Source organism: Clinocottus analis, unplaced genomic scaffold, assembly GCF_023055335.1.
Source record: "Clinocottus analis isolate CAN_PGR_092001 unplaced genomic scaffold, fCliAna1.0.p SCAF_2, whole genome shotgun sequence".
Taxonomy (NCBI): Eukaryota; Metazoa; Chordata; class Actinopteri; order Perciformes; family Cottidae; genus Clinocottus; species Clinocottus analis.
In genome coordinates, this window is record NW_027175931.1 from 18,409,048 (window position 1) to 18,435,665 (window position 26,618).

The 26,618-nt window shown below is 42.0% G+C and overlaps 1 protein-coding gene across 1 annotated transcript in view; it reads left to right on the forward strand.

Moving 5' to 3' along the window:
* The first annotated feature begins 467 nt into the window (after positions 1-467).
* Positions 468-26,618, forward strand: part of esamb (endothelial cell adhesion molecule b) — a 34,175-nt gene continuing 8,024 nt past the window's right edge. Inside the window, exon 1 of the mRNA XM_068585391.1 lies at positions 468-904. Within this exon, the coding sequence (XP_068441492.1) occupies positions 850-904 (55 nt within the window). The 5' untranslated portion in view covers positions 468-849. The remainder of the gene's footprint in view (positions 905-26,618) is intronic.

Genomic DNA, 26,618 nt, shown 5'->3' on the forward strand with positions numbered 1-26,618 from the left:
CTTGCATTGCTTAATGTTTAATGTTATGCACCACCCGCCATGACACAGTACTTGTATGTAGATTAACATACATTACAATAAATGGTTCTGGTTCTGAGAGTACTGCAGTACTGTAATTTTAGGTGAGAGAGTTTTGTACACACATAATTCACAGAAACTATGCAAACTTCAAACATATTTAGAGAAGATGTCTGCCAATATAATTGACAGAAAACAGCGTAGGGTAAAAAGAGTCCAGAAACTCAACAATTGTATTACAGAACTTTTGGCACAACCACGCCCACCGTCAATACCATGCTGCGATTGGTTGGACTCTTGTCTATTAACCTCGTTAACCGTTTAACAGCCTATTAAAGAGCATTTATTTGTGCAGTCGAGGTTTTGTTGCCAGGGGGCGTCACCGAGCAGCTCGTTCAGGTCGATAAGCTCCACAGAGAGAGAGAGAGAGAGGGAGAGAGAGGGAGAGAGAGAGAGAGAGAGAGAGAGAGAGAGAGAGACGCACTCAAGCTGCAGAAGTGAAGCAGGTCGGACCAAACATAGAGTTAAAAAAAAGGGAAAGAGGAAAAGAAAACCTGAATGCTCCCGGAGGTTTGCGAAGTGAAGGCTAGCAGAGCTGCCCGCGCGCTCTGCGATGTCAGCCGCTGTCTGTAGGCGGCCTGCAGGGCGGAGGGGACGCGTCATCTGCTCACGTTGCCGCGCCGGTTTAACTGCGGACAGTTAATTGTCACCAGAAGACCATTAAGCCGCGGTTGAGGAGCGAGGACGGTGTTTAGCTGTCAACTTTTTTTTTTCTTTCTTTTTTTAAAAAGGAGCTCCCCGTGTGCTGGAGCGGCCGGTGGATGTTGCGCCATGGAGGTGAAGACAAGACTTCGAGCCACGCTGATGTTAATATGGATTTTTCAAGGTAAGCTAATTAACTCCCCCGGGGCATTAGAGCGCGCGCTGCAGGTGGCATGTGGCAGGTGGCAGCCTGCGCGTGCCACCGGATCATGTTAGTGTCGTGGAAAGTAGGTTTTCAAAGAACATGTATACGGGGAAAGTCAAGAAAAAGCTTTTCCCGTCGTCAAAACTTCCACGTTTGAATCATAGTGAGCCCTAAAAAGCAGTGTTGGTCCATTCAAGAGCGAGCTGTGTGACTTTGAAGAGTTCATTAAGTCATAAATGTACAATACGCTGCTAATGCCTGCCCTCTTTCGTGCACTGTTTGCATTAACATCACGTTTACATCCTGAGTGTAAATATATTTAAATGCATTGCTCAGATTCATATTATTGGCAGTATGAGCTATTAGTCTGCCAAACGTGTCAATCTGAAATCCTCCTCCTCCTCCTCTTCATCCTTTCTTTATTTACATTTTGAATATAAATGCAGGAACAAGCACACTGACAATTCATGAAATATGTAACTTTTTATTGCCCTGGCTGTTGGTACTGCTTGTGGATTTACCAGAGGTCTCCTTTTAAGCACACATCAGAGTACTCGTCTTCTTAAGAGGGCATAATGTTGTTGCATGGTTGAATGCCCTGACATATATTTCAAGGAAGTGTTGTTGGATTTTTTTTTCTTCTTCTTCTTCTGGTTATTGCCCCTTGTGAGGTTGAACATTGACATAAAAACATGAGTCTACCTGAAAGAGTGGGCCGTCGTTTAAAAATATTTCTGGATCCCAGCAGTCACATTTTGGGTCTCTGAGGTTCAAAGTCAAAGTTCAAACTGGTTTGGCTTGCATATATATGGTTGTTGTTGAATGAATGAATAAATCAATAACACATAATTCATTAATAATGCCACAATATGAAAGAAAATTGACAAATACAATGTTTTGAAAGTGTTTAGCAGTGGCTTTTCTGCTGGCCTAAATAAAATCAGAAAGGTATAGCTGTAAATAATTACAAGTTATATCTATCTTATGATGTAATTGGTTTTCTCAAATACATTACATGTATTCTAACTTATTTTCTCCCCATTAGTTCCTCATGCCTTTCTGTCTGTTTCTGCTCTGGCCAGCTGGCTTGGCAGCTAGCTAGCCCGGTCCTTTAACAGTCTTTATCCACTCAGATAAGACTCTGTCTCTCTGTTTGTCTCTCTCTCTTCTCTCTCTCCGCACCACACACGCTGGTAGAAGAAGAAGCTACTTTCCCTTTGGACTCTGTGCTACATTTGGACCTCCTGTCCTCGCTATTACTTTAAATGATCACAAACGAACACGGACAATATTGACGAGATGTGTTAAATATTCTCAATTTCTAAATGGCTTCTTTGGCTCTACTGAATTGACCAATTCTGCTTCTGTCAACTGTGCTGCTCCATCGTTTCTTAACAGCCACTGGCTTTGCTCGAGTGTGGAAATTAGAGATTGTTTCAGCTTGTGTCATTTTATATTAGGATTTGTTTAGTTCAAAGTCAGGTTTCACTGAGGAGCAGCATTGGAAAAGCCATCAGAAAGAGTATCAGAAAGAGACATTGTGTCCATCTTCAACTCACATTTGGGTGCTCTAACAATGCAGAGGACACCTGGCTTAACATCCGCGTTGTTCTTGGGGGCTTCTTCAGAGAAACCACTCGATGTGACGTTACATCAGCCGCCCTTTGATTTGGTGCTGCTCGATGGAATGAAACAAATGAATGAACTCATTTTTTTTGCGGCTTCAGCTGATTCCTGTTCTGATGATAGAATGTATTTTTAAAAAAAAAATGTGTATGATGGATTTGTTTTCACATTTTTTGACAACAGCTAAGCCTATTGATTACCCCTCCATAAAAAAACACAATCCTGCTTGTCAGAAACTTCACAATTAGCAAATTGAGAAACTGCAGCATGAAACCGTAACGCACGACCGACTTCACATGAGCAAAGTAGACGCAGCTGGAATCGATGAAACGGAGCAGCTCACTGGCTTTACATGACGGGACCCATGGCTAATTGGTTGCTGAACGCTAAAATAAATCTGTTAAATACTTGGCTGCCTGCAGGATTCTTTCATTTCTGAGATGGATGCTTAACATCTCACAATTGACAGTAATAAATCACATTGTAGTTGTGCCACACACACACACACATTACCGGTGCCGATCAGATTGCTCAAACTGGCCTGAGGACAGTGACGATGTGTTTTGGCTCCGGGCAGTGTAAATGTGGAATTAGTTGTACCTCACCCCCCTCCTGTTGAAAAACGGCATTTCTCTTTGGCCGGGTTGTTGAAATGCTGATTGTGTTCAGTGACGGCTGCTTGGTAATGAGACCGTAGCCACTAGGCTCTGGTGCAAGCTGATGTTTATGAGCCAGCTATATCCCTTTTTACAGAATAACTCACAAAGCTTAGGGTAATTCTGATTAGAGCATGATTAACTGAACAAGAAATTGTTTGGCTGTCGTCCAACGTTGGAACAAACATCGTTCCCGGCTGAGAGCTGCATGAGAATGGACTGTTAGTGCAAAGCTTTCCTTTGGCCGGCCTCGGCAGGCACCAGAGTCCGGCAATCAAGAGCCTCAGACATCTAGAGATCTGGAGGAGCACAAGTCAAAGTCAAAGACTTCAACAGTCAATCCAGCTGCCTTTGAGTTTGTACTCCAGGATACCAAAGTGTGTGTTTGTAATAGCGGGTAAAAAGTCATTTTGGAAAGAGCTTTTGTACATTTAGAAAAGGACCCCAAACCTCTCCAACAGAATTATCCCCATCAAATGGAGTTTGCTTTGTTTTGTTGTTCTTATGCTAACCGGATATGGCATCTTGCTCATTTTAATATCAATAAGGATTAACAAAGGTGGGTAAAAAAAAGTCCATTCAGTAAATATGTGACAGGAAATAATGAGAGAGTACATGGCCCTAATCACGTGTTGGTGAGTCATTTCTCTTCCAGTAGGTGTGGTACTTTTCCCTTAAAAAGACAAATGTATAGCTTTAAGGGGATAAACGCCTGTACATGAAATGCACATGTGAGTCACGACGGGGGCCAGCAACTGCATCAGAATAGCCGTGGACAGCCCCGCCCCCTGATGGCGCTACCGAGTGACACCAGTGTTCATTCTTACACCTAGCGGTGGAAAAGGTGCCGTTTTATGTGTCACTACAAACACTTTGGTCATTGTACTGCCTCGTCACCAGAACAATCCGCTGGGGAGAAAACAACCCGGCACTGTGCGTCTTCTGAGTCACTTTATCTATCTTCTCTGACTCAAACTGGTAAATTGCCATCAGTTTCCAGAGCGGTTACATTTGTTAGACTTACTCAGTGTGTGGGAGCCTAATTGATCCGGTGTGTGTTTGTGTGTGTGTATGTGTTTGCTTGTGTGTTTGTGTGTGAGTGTATGTGTGTGTGTGTGTGTGTGTCAAACACACTGAGAGACCCCTGCAGAGCGCACAGAGGAAGAAAGAGCCAGAGCAGCCTTTACAGGATTCTCTCATGTAAAACCAGGTCGAATTGGTCCATGCTCGCCACACTAGAAAAAAAATAATAGTTTCTACTCGGGCTGGGCAAAGTTGAAAAAAAATAATCGCGTGATTTTTGCGCCAAATTCAACAATGAAGTAAAAAACTAGTGTATTGCAGCTTTTATTTTAAAGTAATTTTACCAAAACAATACAACAGCACTCTGGAGCAACAACAAGTTAACATACATACATATATAGTTTATAAATATATGTATAGTTTTTTTGAACAGGTACTGTTAAGTAGTAAGGGTCCTTGTGAGGGAATTAATTTTTCATGTTTGACTGACCTCATGCGGGCAGGACTGGGAGAGCCGTGAGACGCCAGGTCTGAACTACGCCGTCTGGGAGAGATTTAAAGTGATAAGCCCCTCCCATTGCAAAACCCCCCCAAAAAAACATGCAAAAAAACCCCAACATGCAGTTAACGCATGATCAAATAATTAACGCCGTTAATCGATTGAAAAGTTAACGCGATATTAACGCGTTAACTTGCCCAGCCCTAGTTTCTACACAACAGCTGCTGCTGCATGTTCCCCTTCACACCCAGTGACATTTACAGTAGTGGAGGTTGACAGGTGACTTTGAGGCAGGTGATCTAAACAATCTAAATTACAGAGTAACCATGTTCCCACTGATGTATACAGGCAGTTATATAAACCCAGAAGGATTTTAGAGTGACAAGAATTCCGATTGTCTTGCAATTCACATCATGATTACAGGAACAAAAATGCATGTGTGTGTGTTCTGTTTGTATCAGCCGGTTGTGTTTTCCATACTGTTATGAAGGTAAAATAATTTGTACACTTTAGCTGATGCACACGAAATGAAGCGTCCATGCTTCGCCCACATCAGACGCACCAACTCATCAGCATTTTTCTTGCCGAATGGCTTTCTTTGATGTTTGGCGCTGTGCTGCATTAGTCATTTGCTATGCACACACAGCACACTAGAACAGTCCAATAATATTCTGCATCATACTTTTTCAGTCGGGAACCTTTTAAAGCATTAATTCAAACTCCATGACTGTCAGAATAATGTGAATATCCAGCTAAAAAAGCTTCATTTGTAAAAAAAAAAAAAAAAAGAGAAGAAAAACGTTCTTTCACAGAGCAGAAGAGTTAGTTCTGCTAATTACCTTTATTTAAGTATCAATAAAAGCCTAATGAGTTTATCGGTGAAACAATTGATTTGATTAGTGAGGATGTATTGGCGATCACTCAGAGGAAGGCTTACGTCGGAAGAGTATGCACACCCTAATTTGATCTAGATTCAAAACGCACAATGATTTCACGAAACCTTTTTGTTGTGAATATTTGCGTCGGGTTGGGTGGATCCCAGCTGGCATTGGGCGAGAGGTGGGATACATACGGCCTCAATCACACGCATACAGACAATCATACTTACCCACGGGGCAATTAAGAGTCGCCAATTAGGAGGATAAGAAGCCCACGCAGGCACCAGAAGAACAGGAGAAAACCACACTTGTTGCCTGAAGGAGTAATAATATCCTTTCTGCAGGAGTTTGGAAATATATTGGAGGAAAAAAAAGACGCCCGTCTTGTCAATTACATTGAAATTGTGAAAATATATTCTTTAAAAACTAGCACGCTTAATGGCATCTTTAGATACTGTGTATAAAAAACACTTAAGCTGATTAGACATGTGCGCATCCAGCTGCAGCAGTTACCAAGGGAAACGCATGGAGCTCAGTACTGAAATGATCTTTTCACTGTAGGTTTCATCTTGAGGTAATGTTTTGTGTATGAACATTAGTGGCTTTTTCTCAAGTGAGGCCGTGAGCCGGTGAGCAGTCACCTCTTATGGTTTTTCCTCTTTTTTTCCTCCAAATACAAGCAGAAATGTAAAAAACAGCCCAGGGAAGGAAATGTACATTAGCACTTAGAGATTAACGCTTTATTTTCAGCATTGCAGAGTGCTTCTCCTCGCAGAATGGTTCTGCAAAATCAGCTGTGAGATTGATGTCGGCCTATTTAGACGCTCCTTCAGTGTTTAAGGGAGAATATTTAGTCACAGTAACGTGAGATATGGATCCTCTCAGCAGGAGGAAACCTAGAGCTGCAACCAGAACCTACTTCAATTTCAGTTTGTGTGAATATCAAGTACACGTGACAGAAGGATGGTTTGTTGAAAAGAGGTCACTGTATATTCTATTAATTTAATTAAATCTGTCTTAAAACCTACCTGCAGGCTGCAGTGTAATTAAACATGAATAAATGAGCTGCTGGTGCTGCAGCCTGACAGGTGTGCTTTCTCTTGTCACCTCTCCGCCCACGCTCCATATTCATGTGGCTAATGATGTGGCCACCGGTGACCAGTCCGGTTTCTCCACCGGGCGAGAGAGACCATCAGGACACGTCGTAAAGAGGCCAGTTGGATCGTCATTTGGCTCTTTAGTCTCACGGCGTCTAAAATCACAAGGAAAATGCATCTAAAGGAAGCGTGTTTGCATTGTCCACAGGTCGAACTCTCCGTTGATCTTAGCCCACAAACGATGCATCGGAGGACTGTGTTATTTACACCCCAGGCGTGGGCGAGGGTCTTGATGATTTAGACAAAGTGCACCCTGGGAAAATGGCACACACTAATGAGGCACGTTCCCTCTTTAAATGAGACCATTGCTCTGGGTAGAAACCTGTGTGTGTGAACTTCAGAGACCAGGCGTACTCACACACAATGCACGGCCGCTAACTATCGTCTCCAGCGGCATATGGTTTGTCTTCAGACTCTAGACAAAAAAAAACAACTATTAATGCTGGTGAAAGCGGTGCCAATGTGCTGAAATTAATTTACAGGCGACTCATCACAATTGCTCAGTTCTTCTTACTGAAATGCAGCGTCAAATGTAATTGCAAGAAGTTGCAGAGGCTATTTTTAATGCAATATGACTGTAGAAAAAATAAAAATAAGAACTTTCATCAGAATTTTTTGTAAATGTTTGCTTTTATACAAAGAAGAAGATGGATTTCCAGTGTGTAAAATGTGTGAAAACTACTGGCCTGAAAGAAAACAGTCCTTTTTTATTCTTTTGACTTTGTAGTGCAGGTAGGAACTGAGCTGCCTGGTGGCAGCAGATGAGTTTTGCTCTGAGACGCTGGAGGATTCGGGTCCAGTTTGGCTATTATAGTGACGAAAAAGGGGATGGATTTTTTATCTGTGGTGTCATAGGGCTGGATGAGTTTCCTGCCATACTGTATTTGTGATTGGTTAGTTTTTAAATGGTAGGGGATAGCTGGTAAAGGATGATTTTTTTTTCCATTCAAAAGGACAGAATTGGAGCGCATAGAGAAGAGATTATTATTTATCAAGGAGCGAAAGGCATCTTTGGTCCTTTCTCTTGTTGCACGACCGTCTCGCCAGATGGAGGGGAGGGCTTTTGTAGCCAGATTAATAATGCTGTCATCTGGTTTGAGGTGTAACCTGGCTTTACAGGCTTCAGGCGTGGTCATCTGAGGCTAAAGAAGGTCCCGCGGGTCAATCCTGTAATGGCGGGGCAACTCGCCCGCACAGGCTGCCGTTATTCCTCCTCACACATTACAACTGCGTTATGCCTCTGTGATGTTGCTCCCTATTGTGTTATGCAATGTTCAAAGAAAGCTTGGTTTCTAAGAAAGTGAAATATCTGAATATCTATTGGATGGATTGCCTTGGCATTTGGAAAAGATATTCAGGGTCCTTGTAAATAGATTTTAATGACCCGCTGACACCAAAATGATCCGGTTGTCTGAGGAAGAATTGGGCTCAACATGCCAGCATTGTCATTATGAGCACGCTTGTCTGTAGACACACACAACTTCTCTGTTTTCTTTTTGTCCTGTGTTTCAGTAATCTCCGCAGTAACTTAATTTAGTAATAATACTAGGGATGTCACCAGAACCGATACCTACGTTACCGTTCAATACTAAAATATCAAAACGCTGACGGTGCCTATTTTTTTAAAGTACGGTAAATACCGTAAGCGCCGATGCCAGCTGTTGGCAACTGATGGGGGCAATATACGCTTCAGTGTTCGAGTCGACGTTTACATTCGGAAAACAAAGATGGCAACTGCGGCTGCAGCGATCGTCCGGTCCATTATGGAACCAACCAACTCTATTTGGGAGGGGAGAACTTCGGTCTGTAGCCCGTCTTATCAACAAAAAAAAGAAAATTCAGATAGGCTACCGATAGCTGAGCCGGCCCGACCGCAACGATACGCGTCAGGGAGGATGAACGGGAGGAAGACGGCAGGAGGGGCTTAAAAAACCAGGTTGAAAAAAAAGAAAGACATTAGAGGAGGAGGATGTCAAATGTGCCAAGCTAACCGATTTATTTTTCAAGAGGACAAACACAAGTGGCAACTAGTAAAGAGAGACAACGGCCTCATGATTAGCAACGTAACTATTCGGCTAACGTTGTAGCCTTGATTAATTTCAAATATTTTAATAAAGAAGTTCATGTTTCAAGTTCATGTACATGGGATCTTTTTTTATTGTGGTTTCGAATATTGGTATCGAGAATCTTGTTCTTTTACTGGTATTGGCACCGACTACTGAATTTTTGGTATCGTGACACCCCTAAATAATACAATGAATGCTTGCGTCTACTTAACATTAGAAAGCTAGCAATCGAACATTGTTTCCATGGGTGGGACGATACACAAAAAGTCACGGTTGGGTTTATGTCGGTCTTGGTTCGATTAGTTTTCAGTTCAGCAAGGAAAAACGTTATAATAACAATAAATACTTTTTTCATTAATGAAAGTGTTAAACTGACCAGCATTTTTACCGTAACAGATAAGGCATTGACATGCTGGCGAAATTGCCAGTAAGAATAAATAACAAAAAAAAAAAATTGATACATTTCGATTGTGCAGTTTGACCTTGTGCTTAAATTCGATATTGTCTACACTTGAGTGTGGTATAATTCAGGGATAAACCCTCTATTGAAGTAATTACTTTGGCTCGGTCTAAATCTGCCTGAGCGCTGTGGAGAGAGAGGTACAGGCCGCTTGTTTTTCCTGCTAACTTAAACATTTGGATGATGCCGTTGCACATTAAGTGTTTGAAGTGTATCAGTAGGATGGCATACAGTTTGACACAAATCGTTATCCACTGAGCTTGACTTATCAGGCTAAGCCGACCGGCATGCTACAGCTGATAGCAACTGGTGCGCTGCCAAAACTCTCAACTTCGTTGGCATTTGCATCCCCGCCATTCATGTTTTTCATTAATTTTGAGCAACATTTCAAGATTTCTGCGCTTTTTTTTTGCCAGAGCAGTGAGGTAAAGAGGGAGAACTTGATTGGGTTTCCTTTGCACTGATTGTATCGGTAGAACCTGAAAGAACCAAGTTAGAGAACTTTTGGTTTCTTTCCCCTCGCTTTATTTTTCAGCCCATGAGTCTTTGTTGCAGCTGTCATCAGATTAATTTGTGGCTCATATTTTCACTCTATTCGGCCCCAATGGTGAAACAACCTTTGTGGATATTAATGCTTGAAATAGAAAGAACCTACTGAGCAGAATACAAGGCTGAACTGTATTTTATAATCTTAGTGAAATGTCAAACTGTTATATAATTGGCTTATGGGGACGGCTGCGCAGAGTAAGGACCTAATCATCACTTAAGGTGAGACAGGTGGCTCCGGTTTCTAATCCGCTCCAGATGTGAGTGTGACCAAGAGGGGTTTCTCCTCGGCTTTATTCCTGATGTTAGTCTTCCGGAAACGACTGTAGTCCTGTAAAGGTGAGAATCCTAATAGTTAGTTCTTTTCACAGTTACATTGCATGCCAACATTTTCACACACAGTACAGATAATCAAAAACCCAGGCTTTAATAAAGTCATTTTCATAAAAAAGGGTTTTTCATTTTGCATAAAACTTGATTTTACAAGTAATGTATATGACTAGATTATATGGAAGTGCAGTGAAATATAGTCGGTTATTTATCCTGCGACTGTAATTCATGTCGTCACAAACACTTTGTGCAGCAGCCGTTCTACTTCCTGCAGAAAGAATTTGTTTCAGAGAGGTAGACAATGTTTTAACAACTTTATCAAAGTCGTCCGTCTTTACAACAGAGTTTGATAGAACTTTTTTTAGGACTATATTATTTCCTAGTAGACCTTTTTTTTTTTTTTTTTTACATTTAAGCTTTTCCAATACTAATGGTTTAGTAACCATTAGCATGCAGCAGGCATAGATTGTAAAGAGAGATTGTAAACTGCAACTTCTGCATACACATCTGACTAAATCATTGGAGAGTGAATAAACCGACACTTGCTTACACAGTAAATGGGTGGCATCAGTTTTATGAACCACCCTGAAATGGAGCTTAAGCGGTAGTTCATGAAGGAAGACCCTACACTACGGGTTATTCGTTTATCTCAGTTGAATCGCATGACGTAGCAGCTGAGCTGGGGGGCGTCCCCGTGTAGCAATCAACCAGACGCGTCACTGTCTCTAAGCCAATCGTATCGTTGCTGTCAAAGTTTAAATGTGTGCTCTGCTCTGCTGCTGTCGGCTGTCATTCGCAGCAAACAAAGGCGACCCTCCTCCACCCCAGTCACCACCAGGCAGCAGCCAGTCATAATCCCCAGTCATCGATGGACGACAGCAACTCTCTTCTTCACCACCACCACCACCACCACCACCAGTGTCCGGACTCCAGGGGGGGATTCTGCCGAGTCAGAACTCCAGGTCACTGCCCCCTGTTTATCCTGGTTCAGGATAAAGTCCGATCGCCAAACAAAAAGACTCTGCACTATTCATGGTTGTGTCAAACGTAATAAATGCCTTGTTAATTCGGAACAAGTCTCTCCTGAGTGAAATAGTCACAAGTGTACTGAAAACAGCTTTTGAAAATAACGTCATATTTAGCAATCGTGAATTGAAATGAACCAAACACATGAAGTGCTTTGTGAAGCATTCTCCTGTCGCTCTGGCAGCAACGCAGCAGCAGGCAGTCATGCATTAAGTTACATATATTTTTTTTTTGCAGGAGTAAAATGTTCTCATTTCTATTTCCAGCCCAGAGGTTGGTTGGTCCTCTAAATGGATCTGGCGAACACAGCTGGTTCTAAGAAACCTGCTCACACCTGATAAGCCCAGTAACCATGGCACCTTTCACCGGCAGAGCTCAGACTTCAAATGCACTTCGTTTCAGGTGGGAAGGCAGGAGTCATGAACTTTCGCTGGTATCAAGTCTGCTTAGAAAATGAAGAATTATTTCTGAAACCTGCGAGAAGGCGAAAACTGCACCAACAGATTATATTGTCTCGTGTCTGTCATTGCTCTCCAGTCGAGCTGAGGAAAGGCCCCACAACATGTCTGGTTTTAAAGTGTTGAGGAAAACAAACACCCGCTGGAGTCAAAGAAACATGTGATGAACACAACGCTGACAAATGTTACTCCAGCTGGACGCTGTCCAGACGTTTAGAGGCGATGTAGTAAATGAGAAGGTCGCCAGCGCTGACTTCTCTTCGTAGCAGAGTGACTGATGTTTCCAAGAGAAGCGGACCAGGCGGCTTACTGACTATCATGTTTACCAAGTCCAGATCCTGAACACGCGATACAGATCATAGCTGAGTGAAACACACAATGATAGATGGAGGTATGAATATAGTTGTTTTGTAAATACAGCCAGGATTGTTTCAGTTAATTAAAGAAATGCCTGCAGACGAGCGATAAAAAGCGAAACATTTTTCACACCTTGCGCTTCAAAATGAGCTTTTCGAGCCACAATATTAATCCATAACAAAGACGAGCTTTGAAGAATAAAGTTGCCGCAAAAAACTTTATCGCAGATGTATCACGACAAAAAAAAAGAAGCTCCTTATGCCCTTAAAATTACCAGTGCTCCATTTTCATATTGTAGCAAGTCAGTTTGTGATTAATCAATGATTCAGACTAAAACATCTTCTGGTTTTGTTGCATTTAAGACAGTATTTCATTATTTAAGTCTTCTCCACGCTGAAACCGACTAATTACCTAAAAGAGGGACAAAGTCCGGACAGAGACCCTGCTGGAGTCTCCAGTAAAATCCTGGCAACAACCGCCGCGCATTTAGATCTCCTAATCAGTGCCCTCCTGTGTCCTCCTCGCTGATTTGAAATGAGAAAATTAGTGTTGCTGCTGCAGTCACAGAAATTATAGAGCTACCTGATTAAAGGACATCCAACTCCCCCAGAAAAATATTACATTTCAGTTTTTACGTGAAATACTCATGTTTTTCACTCGATTGAATGGTCTAGTAAAATTAAAAATACATTTTTGAAAAGCTGCACTGTGGAATTAAATGATTTATAGATCAATTTACAAGTTGCTGCACTTGTATGGACGTGACTCACTGTTGGAACTTTAGCCCACCAGCTTTCTGTCTCTGAATAACCTCACAGAGAGCAGTCAGCTGAACGGGACAAGATCATCACCACAGCCAATCGTGACGTCTTATCCACAAGTAGCAGTCACTTTGAGTGAGAAACATCGGCTGCAGTTACAGTATAAGGCCACATTTACACATAGCCGGGTGTTTACAGAATTCAGTATTTCTGCCCCTCAGTTTTCAAAAATAACATCGTACACACAAGATCGTTTTCCAACACGTTTCTGTTTACATGAATACGCCACCGTGCGGCGTCATAACTATGCCAGGTATGTCCAGAGGACGCTCATATATGACGTGATGCATTCTTAGTCGCATACGGTGACGTTTGAGGACCTAAAACTCTGTTTGACTGAGTGCACGCGCGAAAACTGAGTTTTCATAGATCTCCACTTTGGCTGGAGTTTTTATCAATGAACGTTTTTTGTGATAAAACCTTCGTTTTCGTGTAAATGAAAGGCCAAACCGTATAAATATATATCTATATATATATATAGATACATATATATCTATATATATATAGATATATATGCGTAAACGGGGACTAAGAGTGCTATCTGCAAAGGAATATCTAGATGGATAGGTCATTCAACATGAGAGAAAGTAAAGTAGGCCTGAAGTGGAGTAAGGCGTGAATCTTTCTGTATTTAATATATATAAAGAGACTACTTCTATCCCTTACTGGTGTATTTATACTTCTTTTGAGAGCGCTGGGTGGGGCGATGAGACAGCAGCTGTGTACCAACACTTAGACTTAATTGGTTTAGCTGAAGACAGGGACAATGGTTTGTGCCCTCAGGACTGGCTTCTCTTCCTAGAAGACAGTTTCCTTTGAAATGACTTCAACACAAAGGGTGGACGGGCCGTTTTCACCAGGTTAGTGCTTCACGGCACAAGACCGGTTGTTGGATTCCCAAATCAATTGCAACCTGAACTGTTGAGTTGAAAGTCTCTCTTTGAGTTCCTTGTTAAACCTATATGCTGCGTTTTGATAATGCGTAATGCTGTAGCATGATCCCAAACGCTCTGACCATCCATGCTCTTTCTGCTTTTGTGTAAAAAAACAAAACAAACTTGACTGAAATAGTAACAGTTGCATTTGATTTTTGCACCTACTGGTTTTTTACATTTTTATTTCACTCATTTGATATTTGACAACAGGTGTTCCTATCAATATCAAGCTGACTTTCTTACGGACCACTGTATTGTTGGTTTGAAACTTCAAATCGAGACGTTTATGTGGAATCAGTAACGGTCTTTAACTTTGCAAATGGAGAGTTAAACAGCGTAATGCAGGGAAGTATTTAGATTGAATACAAATGGTGGTTTATTGCATTATTGAAGAGATTACAACCGTCATGACCAGACACACAGTCACCATGCCCATTACTATCAGGTCTGTCTCTCTCTTTCAGTGTAATGCGATTGTCTCCCGAGTCAAAGGACAGTGGTCACATTATGATGTCTTCTTGTGTGTGACTTTTGTCTATCCTGTCTCCCTCCCTGCTTAAGCCAGCTTGGGCTGATAATAAGATTAGAGCGTAGAGAGGCGGCTTAGCGACCTGAATTAACAAACGGTGATCGTTCATCTGTGAGGCTGCTGCAGATGCACACGACCGGGGGGGAAAGCAGTCTCTGAGCAGCGAGTGGCGGTGAGGTTAAAGGTTTAAAATCATACCTGAATCGTACCTGAGAAGATTCAACCTTGCAGCTCTCAAATACATTTATCAACGAATGTTGCACAAAATGCAGGTTTTTATTTGGTCTTCTTTATCCATGAACAACACCTCCACAACAAACACAACCTTCGCCACCATCCATCCTCACTAATCAATGCTCTTTTGAACTGTGGTAGAATTAAAGGCTTAACCCTTTATTGCCAACTGTCCACACAGATCTTAGCAAGCAGAGATTGAGAGGAAGTCATTTGAATACGCGTTGTGGAGCTTCCGCCGTAGACGGCAGCAAAAAGAAAAAGAAAACACTTTGATAATCCGCCTTCCAGGGTTTAGACGGTGGGAATCAGTTCTGAAATCAAAAGCTTGTCTGATGAAGGAGTTTTGTTTACATGTAAAGTGTTTTTATAACCGGGAGTAGCCTGGAGATGTTGATTTATGTGATCAGGGAAGATTAAACAAACTAAATAAAAAGCTCAACACAAAGGACACCAGAGAAGAGCGACTGCAAGCTCGACAAGTGCATTTTAAAGTTATTTCTCCATCCACCTTTCTAAACTGGGTCAAAATTAGATGTATATATCTAAATATCTTTATTAACACAAACATAGGACTGGAGGATTACTTGTATTTATAGACTGAATGATTAATCAATCAATGGAGAAGATGATTAGTGTTGGAAATGCCTCCTGTCCAGCCTGAAGTGCTGGGTCAGTATGTGCATGTATGCAGGTCGGCGCACCGGTTGGACATCGCGTCATTATTTCGCTCACCAGCTCATTTCCACTGCAGAGAAACGGCTACACGTGTCTGTTGCTACCTGATCCGTTGCAGCCGGCTGGATCGGGTCTGCACACAGGAAGCTCTCTACGGGGAGCAGTGGGCGACTTCCACCATCGGCTCTGGAAAGAAAATGGATGCTGTGTCCGAAAGCAGTGAAGGAAGTCATTATTCTAGCACTGGTACCGGATCTCTAAAAACGGAAAGAAAAAAAGTCATAATTATGACCAATAAAAACCTAAAAAGTCATAATTATGACAACAACGAAAATAAATCATAATTATAAAAAAAAAAGTATTTTTTTGTTTCATAACTATGCCTTCTTTTTTTCATTATTTTTGTTGTTATAATTATGACTTTTTTTTGTGGTGGAAATGGGCTTCCATAGTCTGCTCCGTATCAGCTCAATCACAAGTTCAGGTATCGGTCTTAAAATAATGGTCACAATTTTTAAAACGTATAAATTATTCCGACTGATATTGTGATATGATTTGCGATATTTGAGGGAATGTACTATTACATAATTCTAATTTTCATTGAAAAATATATTAAAATGATCATGGTGCGTTTTTTTGTTGTTGCATTTTTGTTGTTGTTGCAGGGATCTGTACTCAACAAAGATGTTTTCTTAAGTCTGTATAATAAGATTTGTCGGCCAGGACATGAAGAAGATGAGATTTTGAGACATCTTTGAGACATCTTGAGATTTCAATGAAATGTAGATGAATTGTGCAGCCTTACTCTGCACTTAATAGTTTTCCATCCTCTCTCTTAATGACACATTTAATTAATTGAGGCAGCGTTTCCTGCTTCAATAATACAATGAAATACACTTTAGATAAATGAATGAAACGCTTCTGTCCGACTCGCAGTGATCTGGTTTTCTGGGCCTGCACGAGTCAATAAGACACGAGCGTTGTATGTTATTGTGGAGAAAAGTAAAGTAGCTCAAGAGGATTACACACAATACATATCTTCCATCTTTCTTTGTCCAGTCCACAGAGACGGCACACTCAGGGGAGCAACTATCTGAACACTGAAGGGAGCACATTTACAAAAGCACAGTTTATAATGTATTCACAAGCAGACCCTCGAGAGGCCTTAAAAGCCTCCCTCGCTAAATCCATCCTGTCAGGGTTTGGTAGCCATCAAATCCCTTTAACACTTTGATGTAATCCATGTTGATTACAGCCCTCTCACCTCAGTTAAATTACAGCAACTCTTAATTGTGTTGAATGCGAGGAGACATCTCTTCTGTTGTGTACCGTCTCGTTTCCTCTTTGTGCATGGCCTCATTCTAGTTAATTTGTTGGGAAATAGAAAGTGTGAAGGATTTGTGATTGTATAAATTACATGTCCCATTTGAGTTGATTTGCTCTTTATTGGGAAACATGCTGAAGTAGAAGCAACAGACATCAGGTTGCGTTTGGTGACCACAAACCAGCAGTTTGAGCCTCCGCGTCGGCCGACATCCTTCCACACAAGGCTCTCCTTTCCTGACCCTGCACTTAGACCTTGCTGTGAAGGGAACATTTCCCTACAGGGATCAATAAAGTGTCACATTAGCACGGTAATGCACAGCAGGGGAGGAAGAGCAAGAGCGAAATGACTTGTACAATATCACTGCGCCACATTAATCATGCCTGTGATTTGCGAGCGTGCCAAACAGGCGATCTACAACCCACTTGGCTCAGCAGTAAAATATCACACATGACTGTAGCTGGCTGCTAACGTGGAAACTGCAGCACTGGACCGTAGCAACTGCTGCTTGGATCGGCAACGACGATGGAATAAACAACACTCTTAAATACTTGTGTTGTAAACATTTAGATACTCGCAGGTTTTTGCGAGTTCCAACAAACCATTTGACTTTTTCCCCCCAGGTTTATAATTCCACAGATTTGACAGGATTTTTGCTTTTTAATAAAAAGATGTTAACAGAAAATGTGCTGTTATTGATACATTTATTTGTAATACTGACATTTACACATCATTTTGTTCCACATATTGATTGATCTTTCGCTGAACGAAACATTGCAGAGAGAAACAGATATCTGCCAACCTTTTCATTTTACTTCTTTTATTGCGTATTCATGCAGCTATTTTACCTCCTGTGTGTGTGTGTGTGTGCGCGCGCGCGCAGTTAGTTGCACTGAGGTAGCTGTACCACGTGCAATTGGAGTTAACTGAGGAAAAAAGGTGAAAGTAACCAGTAACTGGGACATTGTGTCCCAATTTCGGTTTAGATTTTTCAGACATTTTTGCGCTCCGTTACGCCTTCATTGTATTGACGGCAAATCTCACTGCAGATATCTCTTAAGTTAAACCCAAACATTCGTTCGGGCTGAGGCAACATTCAGTTAAAACATTCAGACAAAAGATAAAATGATTAACGCAGCGATACTGTTACGTGTTGGCCTATACGTGGGGTCTCATATGCTTTCAGAGTGTCTGTCTTAAAGGTCTTGGGCTGTGCTGACCGTTCAATGTGTCCTGGGAGGAAGGCGGAGAGCCGAGCAGCAGCAAGGGAATTGGGCTCAGGTGGGAGACGTGATGGGCGAAGTTATTTCCTCTCTATCGGCTCAAAGCTGCAGCTTTCACCTTCAGCGCTACCGTACATGGACGCGTGGGTTCATCTGTGTGTATCAGGGCTGTTGGATGTGACGCAGTGGAGATGAGAGCCACTGACCATCTGAGCCCTGACTCTCCTGAATTCATCACAAAGCTCTCATTTAGAGCAACGTATCACAGCATTTCTAACTTACCAGGCTATTGTTTTTCTAAAGGCGTCACATTAAGAAGGCTTTTATTTTCCTCACGGCTCTATTAAATGTGCAGTGAAGTCTATAATTAGGATTTTTTTGTTAAATATTGATTTCTCATATGTAATAGCTTCTGCACCAGGTAATGTTAATTATTAATAACCTCATCTCTGCTGTGCTTAAGGTAAAGATGTATATGGTGCTTCACTGTAGTTTAAATGTGACCACGACCTGATTGGACTCCAAAAGAACAATGAAAACTGTTTGCAATTTAGAAATTATTTGGAATAAAGGAAGTTTAGCGGTGGTAAAATATAAGCAGAGGTCATGTAAGTCCACAAATTCATCTCATTAAACACCGTACTTTCAGTTTTGGGTCTAAGGATATCAGATTTTTTAGTTTTTCAAGTTGCACTCCTCATTGCATCAACACTGGATCACATGACTGTAGTACGACACTCGATCGCACGTAAATAGCATCGCTTGTAGTAACAAACCCAAGGAGATATATCGTCCGACATCCCCTCAGCTTTAGTATTTCAGCTCATTGTTTCATTTCTTTCCGCCCACAACTTGATGGTTTTCATAATGGTTTTCAGCAGACTGCTCAAAGAAAAAGCTCTCAAATCTGGTTTAAAACGACTCGATCCATTAGAAGAACCTTGCTGGATCATATTGATTAGTAACCTCAGAGCTAGTTATATAGATTTCACTTTATAAAATCTATACCTGGTCTTTGGGAGTATCTCTGGCTGTGGGAACTGATTATTTTTGCATAAGGGCACAATACTTTAGAGTTTAGAGTGTCTGGCTAACGTTTAATTCAGGCCGTCTCCGTCCTTGTTGATGGCCTTCAATCAAAGGTTTGTTTCGGTTGTTCAAAAAAACAAAAGGGTTAAAACAACAATGGCTCGGCTACACACATGTTGAATAGGATGTAGTGGTGAAGTGGAGACAGTTTGGACAGACATTTATGTAAACGGGAACATGACGCAGGCAGTAATTCTAGTTTTAACCTGTTTCCAGTCTTTATGCTAAGCTAACACAACTGGCTGTGTCCTTATATGTATCAGAGAAATATGATAGTAGTATTGATCTCATCTAACTTGGCACGAAATTAAAAGAAAAAGGCAAACTCCTTTATAAACAGACACTTAAAACCACATGAGAGAGGGAACTGTTTCACGCTCCAGATGTTGCATGATGATGCCGAACCGCTAGTGCCCCATACCTCCACGACGATGAACTTGGGAAGCACTTGAGTTTGATGTTTATTGTGTACAGATGATAAGCCTCGCGCTGTGTTTCCTTTCTGACGCGAGCTCAGTGAAAATCTGAAATCAGATCACTCGACTTCTTAATTACAGCCTCGCTGCATCGAGACTCCCCGCGTCCCAAAGGCAGTGGAGCAGCGAGGCGGTCCAGCCGGCCGAGTTCGACCCCGGACTCGTGCGGCGGCGGCGGCGGCCCTATCGGCCCTCGCTCCGTCACGCTGTCGGCACAGCTCGGAGCGTGTATGGGTAACACATGACAGATCCGGGAGATAAAACAGCCAACCCTCGCCCCGCTGCCGCAGTAATGGTTTATAAATATCTTCTTCAAAGACCCGAGACGGTGTGAGGGGTGGCAGGGTGGTTACGGCCTCTGTTGTGGTGCAACATTGCAGACCCATTTAAGCTCTCAGTTTGCCTTTCATTCCCTGCCACAAAGACCCGAGAGCCGGCTGGAGAAGGAGGGGCTGGGGTTAGGAAGGGCACTGTGGGACTTGTGACGGACAGCTGGGATGAAAAGGCCACTGGCATTCAGTAGTCTGAGTCAGACTAACCGAGACAACCCGAGAAAGAAGACATCAACTACTACTTGTTGTTCAGCTGCTTCACTGTCAGAGATCCCTTTTCCACAGCGTTGACTGAATGTGTGTACAGATCATCAGATCTAACTCATAGAAGTTGCACCACAATAAGAGCCCTCGTTTTCCCGCATACACACCAATATCTCCTTTGTGTGTGTTCTCCCTCCTTCCCTTGCTGACTGGAAACATGTTCCTATTGTTCCTTTCAGCTCCAAGGGCATTGTGGTTACATGTGTTGGATGTCCGCAAGATGACATGTTCGGCATTTGGCATTAACACGAGCGTGCGTGCCTCCGTCGCTCTACCTGAATAATCATGCTTGTAAGAAAACATGTGAAGGCAAACGGCAAGAGTGTAAACGGGGTCAATGAACTGTAGATGACTCCTTGAGGGAAGTGACACACAAGTCACATTCAAACAGTTACGCTGTGAATAAATGTGTGGCCACTGCTTTGTTTGTCAAAAGAGGTGATTTTATCGAGGTTATGATGGAAGTAATCTCATTTCTGATGATTTATTGTTCAGGAAATGAAGGTTATCAGTTGTTTCAGCTATGAGAAATGTTGGCCTCAATTCTTTATAGTTTGCCCGAGTCTCATCCTTGCACTTTTTGTGCGGGCCGAAGCAGTAAAAAAGGTTTGCTTCCTTGCATTGTGTTTTCTAATGATACTTTTGTTTTTTATATTTGACTCTGCACCTGTCTCTTACCGATGGAAGGACAAGTGTAACGAGGCTGTCCTTTTTGAAGTGGCCGTGGTCGCTTATAATATCCTTTTAAAAGGTTTTAAACCTTTAGCTGCAACTCGAAGGCCATCTAAAGTAGGCTAGCTTCAGGAGGTCTTATAAGCCCTTCAGAATAAGAGGTTTCCCTTTATTCGTCCTCAGGTCTCTCACAACTGTATGTTAATCAATTTTTATTTATGTTCATGCTCGGCACCTCTTACCAACCTGGATGCCAATGTTTTAACTTTCTTTTTTCTTTACTAACGGTCTCAAACTGAATCTTGGCCATGAAGTCAGTAAAGCAGAGAAGTACAGTAAAGCAAACTAGTTCCACTTTTCCCTCATGAGAGGGCTGCTACATCCTCTGTGACACTGTAAACAACAAATACAAATGAGGTGTGTGTGTGTGTGTGTGTGTGTGTGTGTGTGTGTGTGTGTGCGTGTGTGTGTGTGTGTGTGTGTGTGAAAGCTGTAGAGTTTGCAGCGAGAACCAGAGGGAGGTTGTGGGAGTCTGGAGCCATGTGTGCGAGGAGAATCAATTTAAACACAATCAAAAGTTAAGGGGGATTAAAGCTACTGTGATGAGATAACACACTCAAAATGGTTTAAAATAGCTGCAGCTATTACACTAATGTAATCCAATTTAAAGGAGCCTTCCCCAAATATTTATTATTGAAGCACCATCTGTTTTAAGCCTGTAGGGTCAGTCTTATCGGCGGTTTTACACCAACAAGGCTATTTTGTTGTCCTACATTCATCCCCGTCCTGTCTGTCAAAAAGTCAGGCAGTAAACCCGATTTCTTTCATATTTTCTTTTCTGGTTGAGTCTTAATCTTTGTTCACGTCTGTCCTCGTTCAAAATCAACGAATCTGGAACACTTGTTCTTCACTCATAATGAATTCCTTCGTAAAAGTAAAACTGAAGGTCATCAAAGACTAATGAACGGTTATAATGAGGACAAGAAATGTGACGCTTAAATAATTTATTATTGTGTTTTTTCACAGCTTCGCATTTATGGGGTCACTTCAAGACGCTGTCGCCGCTCTGACACAGATCCCAGCTCGGCACAGACAAAAACACGCCGAAGAGATCAGACGAGCAAGAACAGAATTGGTCGATATCACAATGTGTGAGACTGTGGACCTTTTCTTAGTCTGTTATTTCAGTGATTCAGTTTCATACTTTACATGCAGCAGTGGACCAGTTTGTAAAAAATGAGGAGAATCCTTCGCGTTAGTTCAAGCAGTCAACTCAAGGTCGCTACAATACCGCTATGGCACACACCTCCACCCAGCATCCAGCATCCATTTTGAGGCTACAGACACACTTATACGTTTGCGTTTCAAAAACGGGGTAGTCAAACCAAAACGATCTTCGTCCACACACGCGTTTCAGTTCTTCGAAATGATACATACCCTCACCCTATAGGCAGGAGACTCCCTGCTGTGCTGACCTTGAATCAAGGAATTTAACCTATTTTAAGGGATGCCAGGTGATTGAAAACAACATGTGATAATAAAAATGAGGCATGTGGAGGTATTCCAAAGGTATTATATGATATGAAACTTTTTCTGCAACTTTAAGGTTGAGACTTTTTCTGCAGCATCACTTGGACACTGAAAAGTGCACCCAGACCTTTGACCTTTAGACCCGGTCGTTGCTTGAGATTATCAGGACATTCCTTAAGCGGCGGGCCCACCCTGTTGACTCGATGGGGAACAGTGGAGGGACAGAGGTGTAAATGGAGGGAAAATCTGAGCCTCAGCTAAAGCTTAAGCTCCAGTGAGGGATTCGCATGAGGGAGCGAGAGAGACATGGGTGGAAACAGAGATTACTCGGAGAGATAGAGTGGGGCTGGTTAAAGAGGATCAGTTTATCTTCACACAGGCTCCCCGAGGGCATTGAGAGAGGGACTGACTTTTTATCCTTCATTTGATCACAACAGGCAGAATTAGATTGCCTTGTTAGACATGCAAATCACATGCATTTCAGCAATAAACTAGACGCAAGTTTATATTTGGATGCATGCTCAACCTGTGTTCAGTTTACACTTCATTTATTCCTTCACTGACTCATATATTCAGAGATTATTGGTGATAAGAAGATTCCCACTGTGCTTTTCTATCTATGATCTGCTTTTTCACATGAAAGTGCTGCCCCCTATGGCCGACTCACTGCACCACACCAAACTCACGTTTCATCTCTCGATGGTGCCCCGGCTCTCAACGTGCACCATAGGGTTGACTCTTCTCTGGTTAGTCTTTGCAGGTTAGTGCGCGTCCGGCAGCCCGGACGTTTTTAATCGCTGTTGCAGCTGAGACTAAAGCCAATATCGCATCGCCAGGATGCCCGCAGGAAGGAGAGACAAATCAAAAGAAGAAAAACCACACTGTTTATTTTAAAGAGAAGAATCCAATTAGCAAATATAAAGCGTGGCTCGGCTGAGCGATCGCCTTTGGCAAAATGTAATTAGGACAGTTTACTGAGGCTACGTATCATATCTGCATCCCATTTATTGGCAACTTTTCTTGATCTTCTTATTTATTTATTTTTCTTGTTTTGAATGATTTGAATTGACTTCATATCCACATCTTGAACCGCCTCTATCTGTCTGTGTCTGCAGCCAAACACACACACACACACACATTCACGCACATCCCAGATGGAGACAGCCACGGATTAGTGAAGATTTTCCTTCATTTAATAAACAAATGAATGACACAGTTTTGAGGATAAACCCGCTCAAAGAAGCACAAGAATAGTCTGGAGTGAGGAGACGACAGGGCATTAGCCGACTTCATCATGGAATATCATTCACATGAAAAAGTCTCATCAACCTACAGAAAAACCTGATCCTTTCTGATTGTGTCTCCGCTACACAATGTATACTAATCGACATGCAACAATCGCAGCCTCGTCCCAAACATGGCCCTTTTCTCGGCGATGTTACATAATAGTTACGGCGGTTCACGGCAATCACAATAGCTTCTGGAGATGAAATCAGAGCACTAACAGGATTTGTGAGGCAAAAAAACTCTGTTTTATATCTGAGAAAAGAGATGGGGCCGCTATGTATTATGCATGATAAACAGGCTGGTGTAATGGCAGCAAGAACGACGGTGATGATAAAGATATTAATCTAATGCATGTCCCATAGATGTCTTTACTGCTCGACAGTGACGTGCTGGATATGAAGACATGTTTTATGATTAACTGGGGAAAGATTTTTTTTGCATTAATGGCTCACAGAGTCGGACATCTTATCGTGTGTTATTAATAAAAGCATTACCATGGATTTGTCCGTGGGTAGATGCGCCACTTCAAGAAAATCAATGACAGTCCACCACTTTGGTACGGACTCTAGGTTTACATTTACATGTGTCTAATAGTTTGGTTTATGGCCAAATGCCTGTAAAGTTTATAATATCTTATGATATACTATATGATAACACCTAATTTGTATTCAGCGCTAATTAGCAAACGTTAGCATGCTCTCACGTACTAAGCTAATACAGTTCACATAGTAAACATTACAAAGAAAACATCACCACATGCAAAATTGAGATCATATGTATTGCCTCCCAACAGCCATCAACAAGGCGACACGTGAGCTGGCGGCGAAAATTTAATGGTGCAAACAGCACCAACAGTGCAAACAACAGCAACGGTGCTGACAGCGCTAACAGCTTTTAGCTCACATTAACACACACGGAGGGAGAGAGACTCCAGACATCACTCCAGTACATCTTCACATGAGCATCTACTACTAAAGTAGATGCTCACAAAGCGGCCAGCGTGGTTGTAGGCTCAAAGTAACACGGCTGATCTGAAATTTTTTAATTCACACATTTGTAAAGTCATAATAATATTCTCTGTGAACTCAGTTTCCACCAACAACAAGAATGTGTTACCTATTTCACTTTGATTTTTCCCGGCAGGTTCAACTTTGCGGTGTCATCGTATCGTTGTAATTATGTGCCATCCGCATGTTTTGTACAATATTAAAAAAGCAGCAACTCTCTTAAACACTGTTTGTAGCCTGATTGCTCTGCAAAGAATGTATTTACTACCCGCAGTGTAATCATAACATCACATCCACGTGTGGGTTCTGAGTGCTGGCGCAGTATTGTAGGAAGGAAGACTCGTTTTCCTTTTTTATTCGAGGTCATCAAACGTCCCTAAGTGCATCTTTGGCTCACCGCAGGCCTCATTTAAAACTCGTACCACGCAGACTCCACAAAACACGCCGGGATGGCGTTGCATGACATGAATGATTAAATGTAAAGCAAAGTGGTCTGCTAATCTTAATTCATTAAATGTAAACGCTGTCGCCATGATCATGGCGATGGCAGTGACAGCAGCATTTAGTGGCTGAAGTGACCATGTGTCAGATCATATCCATGTCCCGCTGAACTCTTTTGCTCACGTGAGGTGAGAGGCTTTAGCCCGGGATTGTTTAGGGATTAGTCAGCGGGATTTACCAGATTCAGAGATTCAGAAATTAAGGCACCGGCTCGCCACAGCAGCGGGGTCACATCGTCCCAGGAGGAATGAGAAAGCACCGAGACACTGCAGCAAACCTATAAGTCCAAAAAACAAGTTCTCATTTCTCTTGTGTTGTCTACCTTAAAAATCACACACACGTGCACACTTTTCTCCTCTTCACATGCACTCCTCCCTCCCTCCAGCCCCACATCCAATCGCCTAATTCTCCTGCCTCTACATGCTGTCAGTGTGGAGAAGAAGGTAGGCGTGCCTGGCTGAACAGATGTGGAGATTTCAGCTGCCTGGCTGTCTATGGATCGTCACGCTCCCTCTCTTTCTCTGTGTATTCTCCTTTTATCTAAATATCTCTGGTCGCGCACACGAGGGACACTTCTGACAGCGTTTTCGGCCGTAGAAAGATTTAGTGGCAAGAGAACTATTTTCTGGCCAGACTTTTTTTTTTTTTTCAAGCTGGAGACACAAGTGGACACCAACTGCGGGGATCAGTTGATCCAGCTTCAACTGTCCGGTTCTGGTGATTGGACACCCTGTGAGTTGGACACTCTCATTTGTGCTTTCTTTTAATATCTTGTCTTCTTCCATTCATTCAATCTGTTTTTGGCTCATTTTTTTTCCATATGAATATTATATTTTGTTTGTTGCTTTTGTTGTTGGTTACTTTGTACTTTCTTGAAATTTGCAAGAATCAGGCCTGAAACCCCCGGTTGTTGTATTTCTCATAATCTATGCACTTGAACTGCCATTTGCTTTACTTTTTATGCTCAACATTAGCTGAATATGTTTTCCTCAAATGCACCGTACTTGAGATGTACTGGCTTTGTGTGTTTAGCTTTATTTGTGTCTGGAAAACGGAGCGTTACATGCAGACCAGCATAGTTTTACCAAACTGAGAACCTTCAAGGTAAACGTGTGTGTATAAGGTCAGTACTGCATGTGGAGAGACCTGCACTGAAAACCATGTACTTCCCTCTTGGTCATTTTCACTTCTTCACATATATACAGAACAATAAGTTACGGCACTTCTACGTCCTCTGCAGCGAAATAAACCATTCATTACTTATTGGATTATCTGTGAAATGCATGTATATGTAGCTGTACTTTTATAAGATGATCATTGTATTCAAATGCAGCTTTAGTTACATTTACAACTAAAGCACATGTCTTAAGACTTGTGCCTGCTTTCCATGTGATGGGATGAGTTGACCCTCTCTGGTTTCGGGTCGCAGAAACGGCAGAAGCAAAAAGAACAACATGTCAAAGGGCGTGTTCGGGATCGACTGGTCTTGAGGTTGTTTGCGATTATAACTGATCAGATCGGCTGACGTCACTCTATTTCATTTGGTTTATTGTTTTTCTTTCTTGCACATTTGGTTTAGCCAGTTTAAAAAAAAAAAGAACTTTCTTCTGTCTGCTCAGTTTCAAAGAAATGGAAGCATTCACACAAAGATATCTACAGCCAGAGTCAACTTTCATGTCATTCATTCTGTTAGTTTAGCAATATTTAAT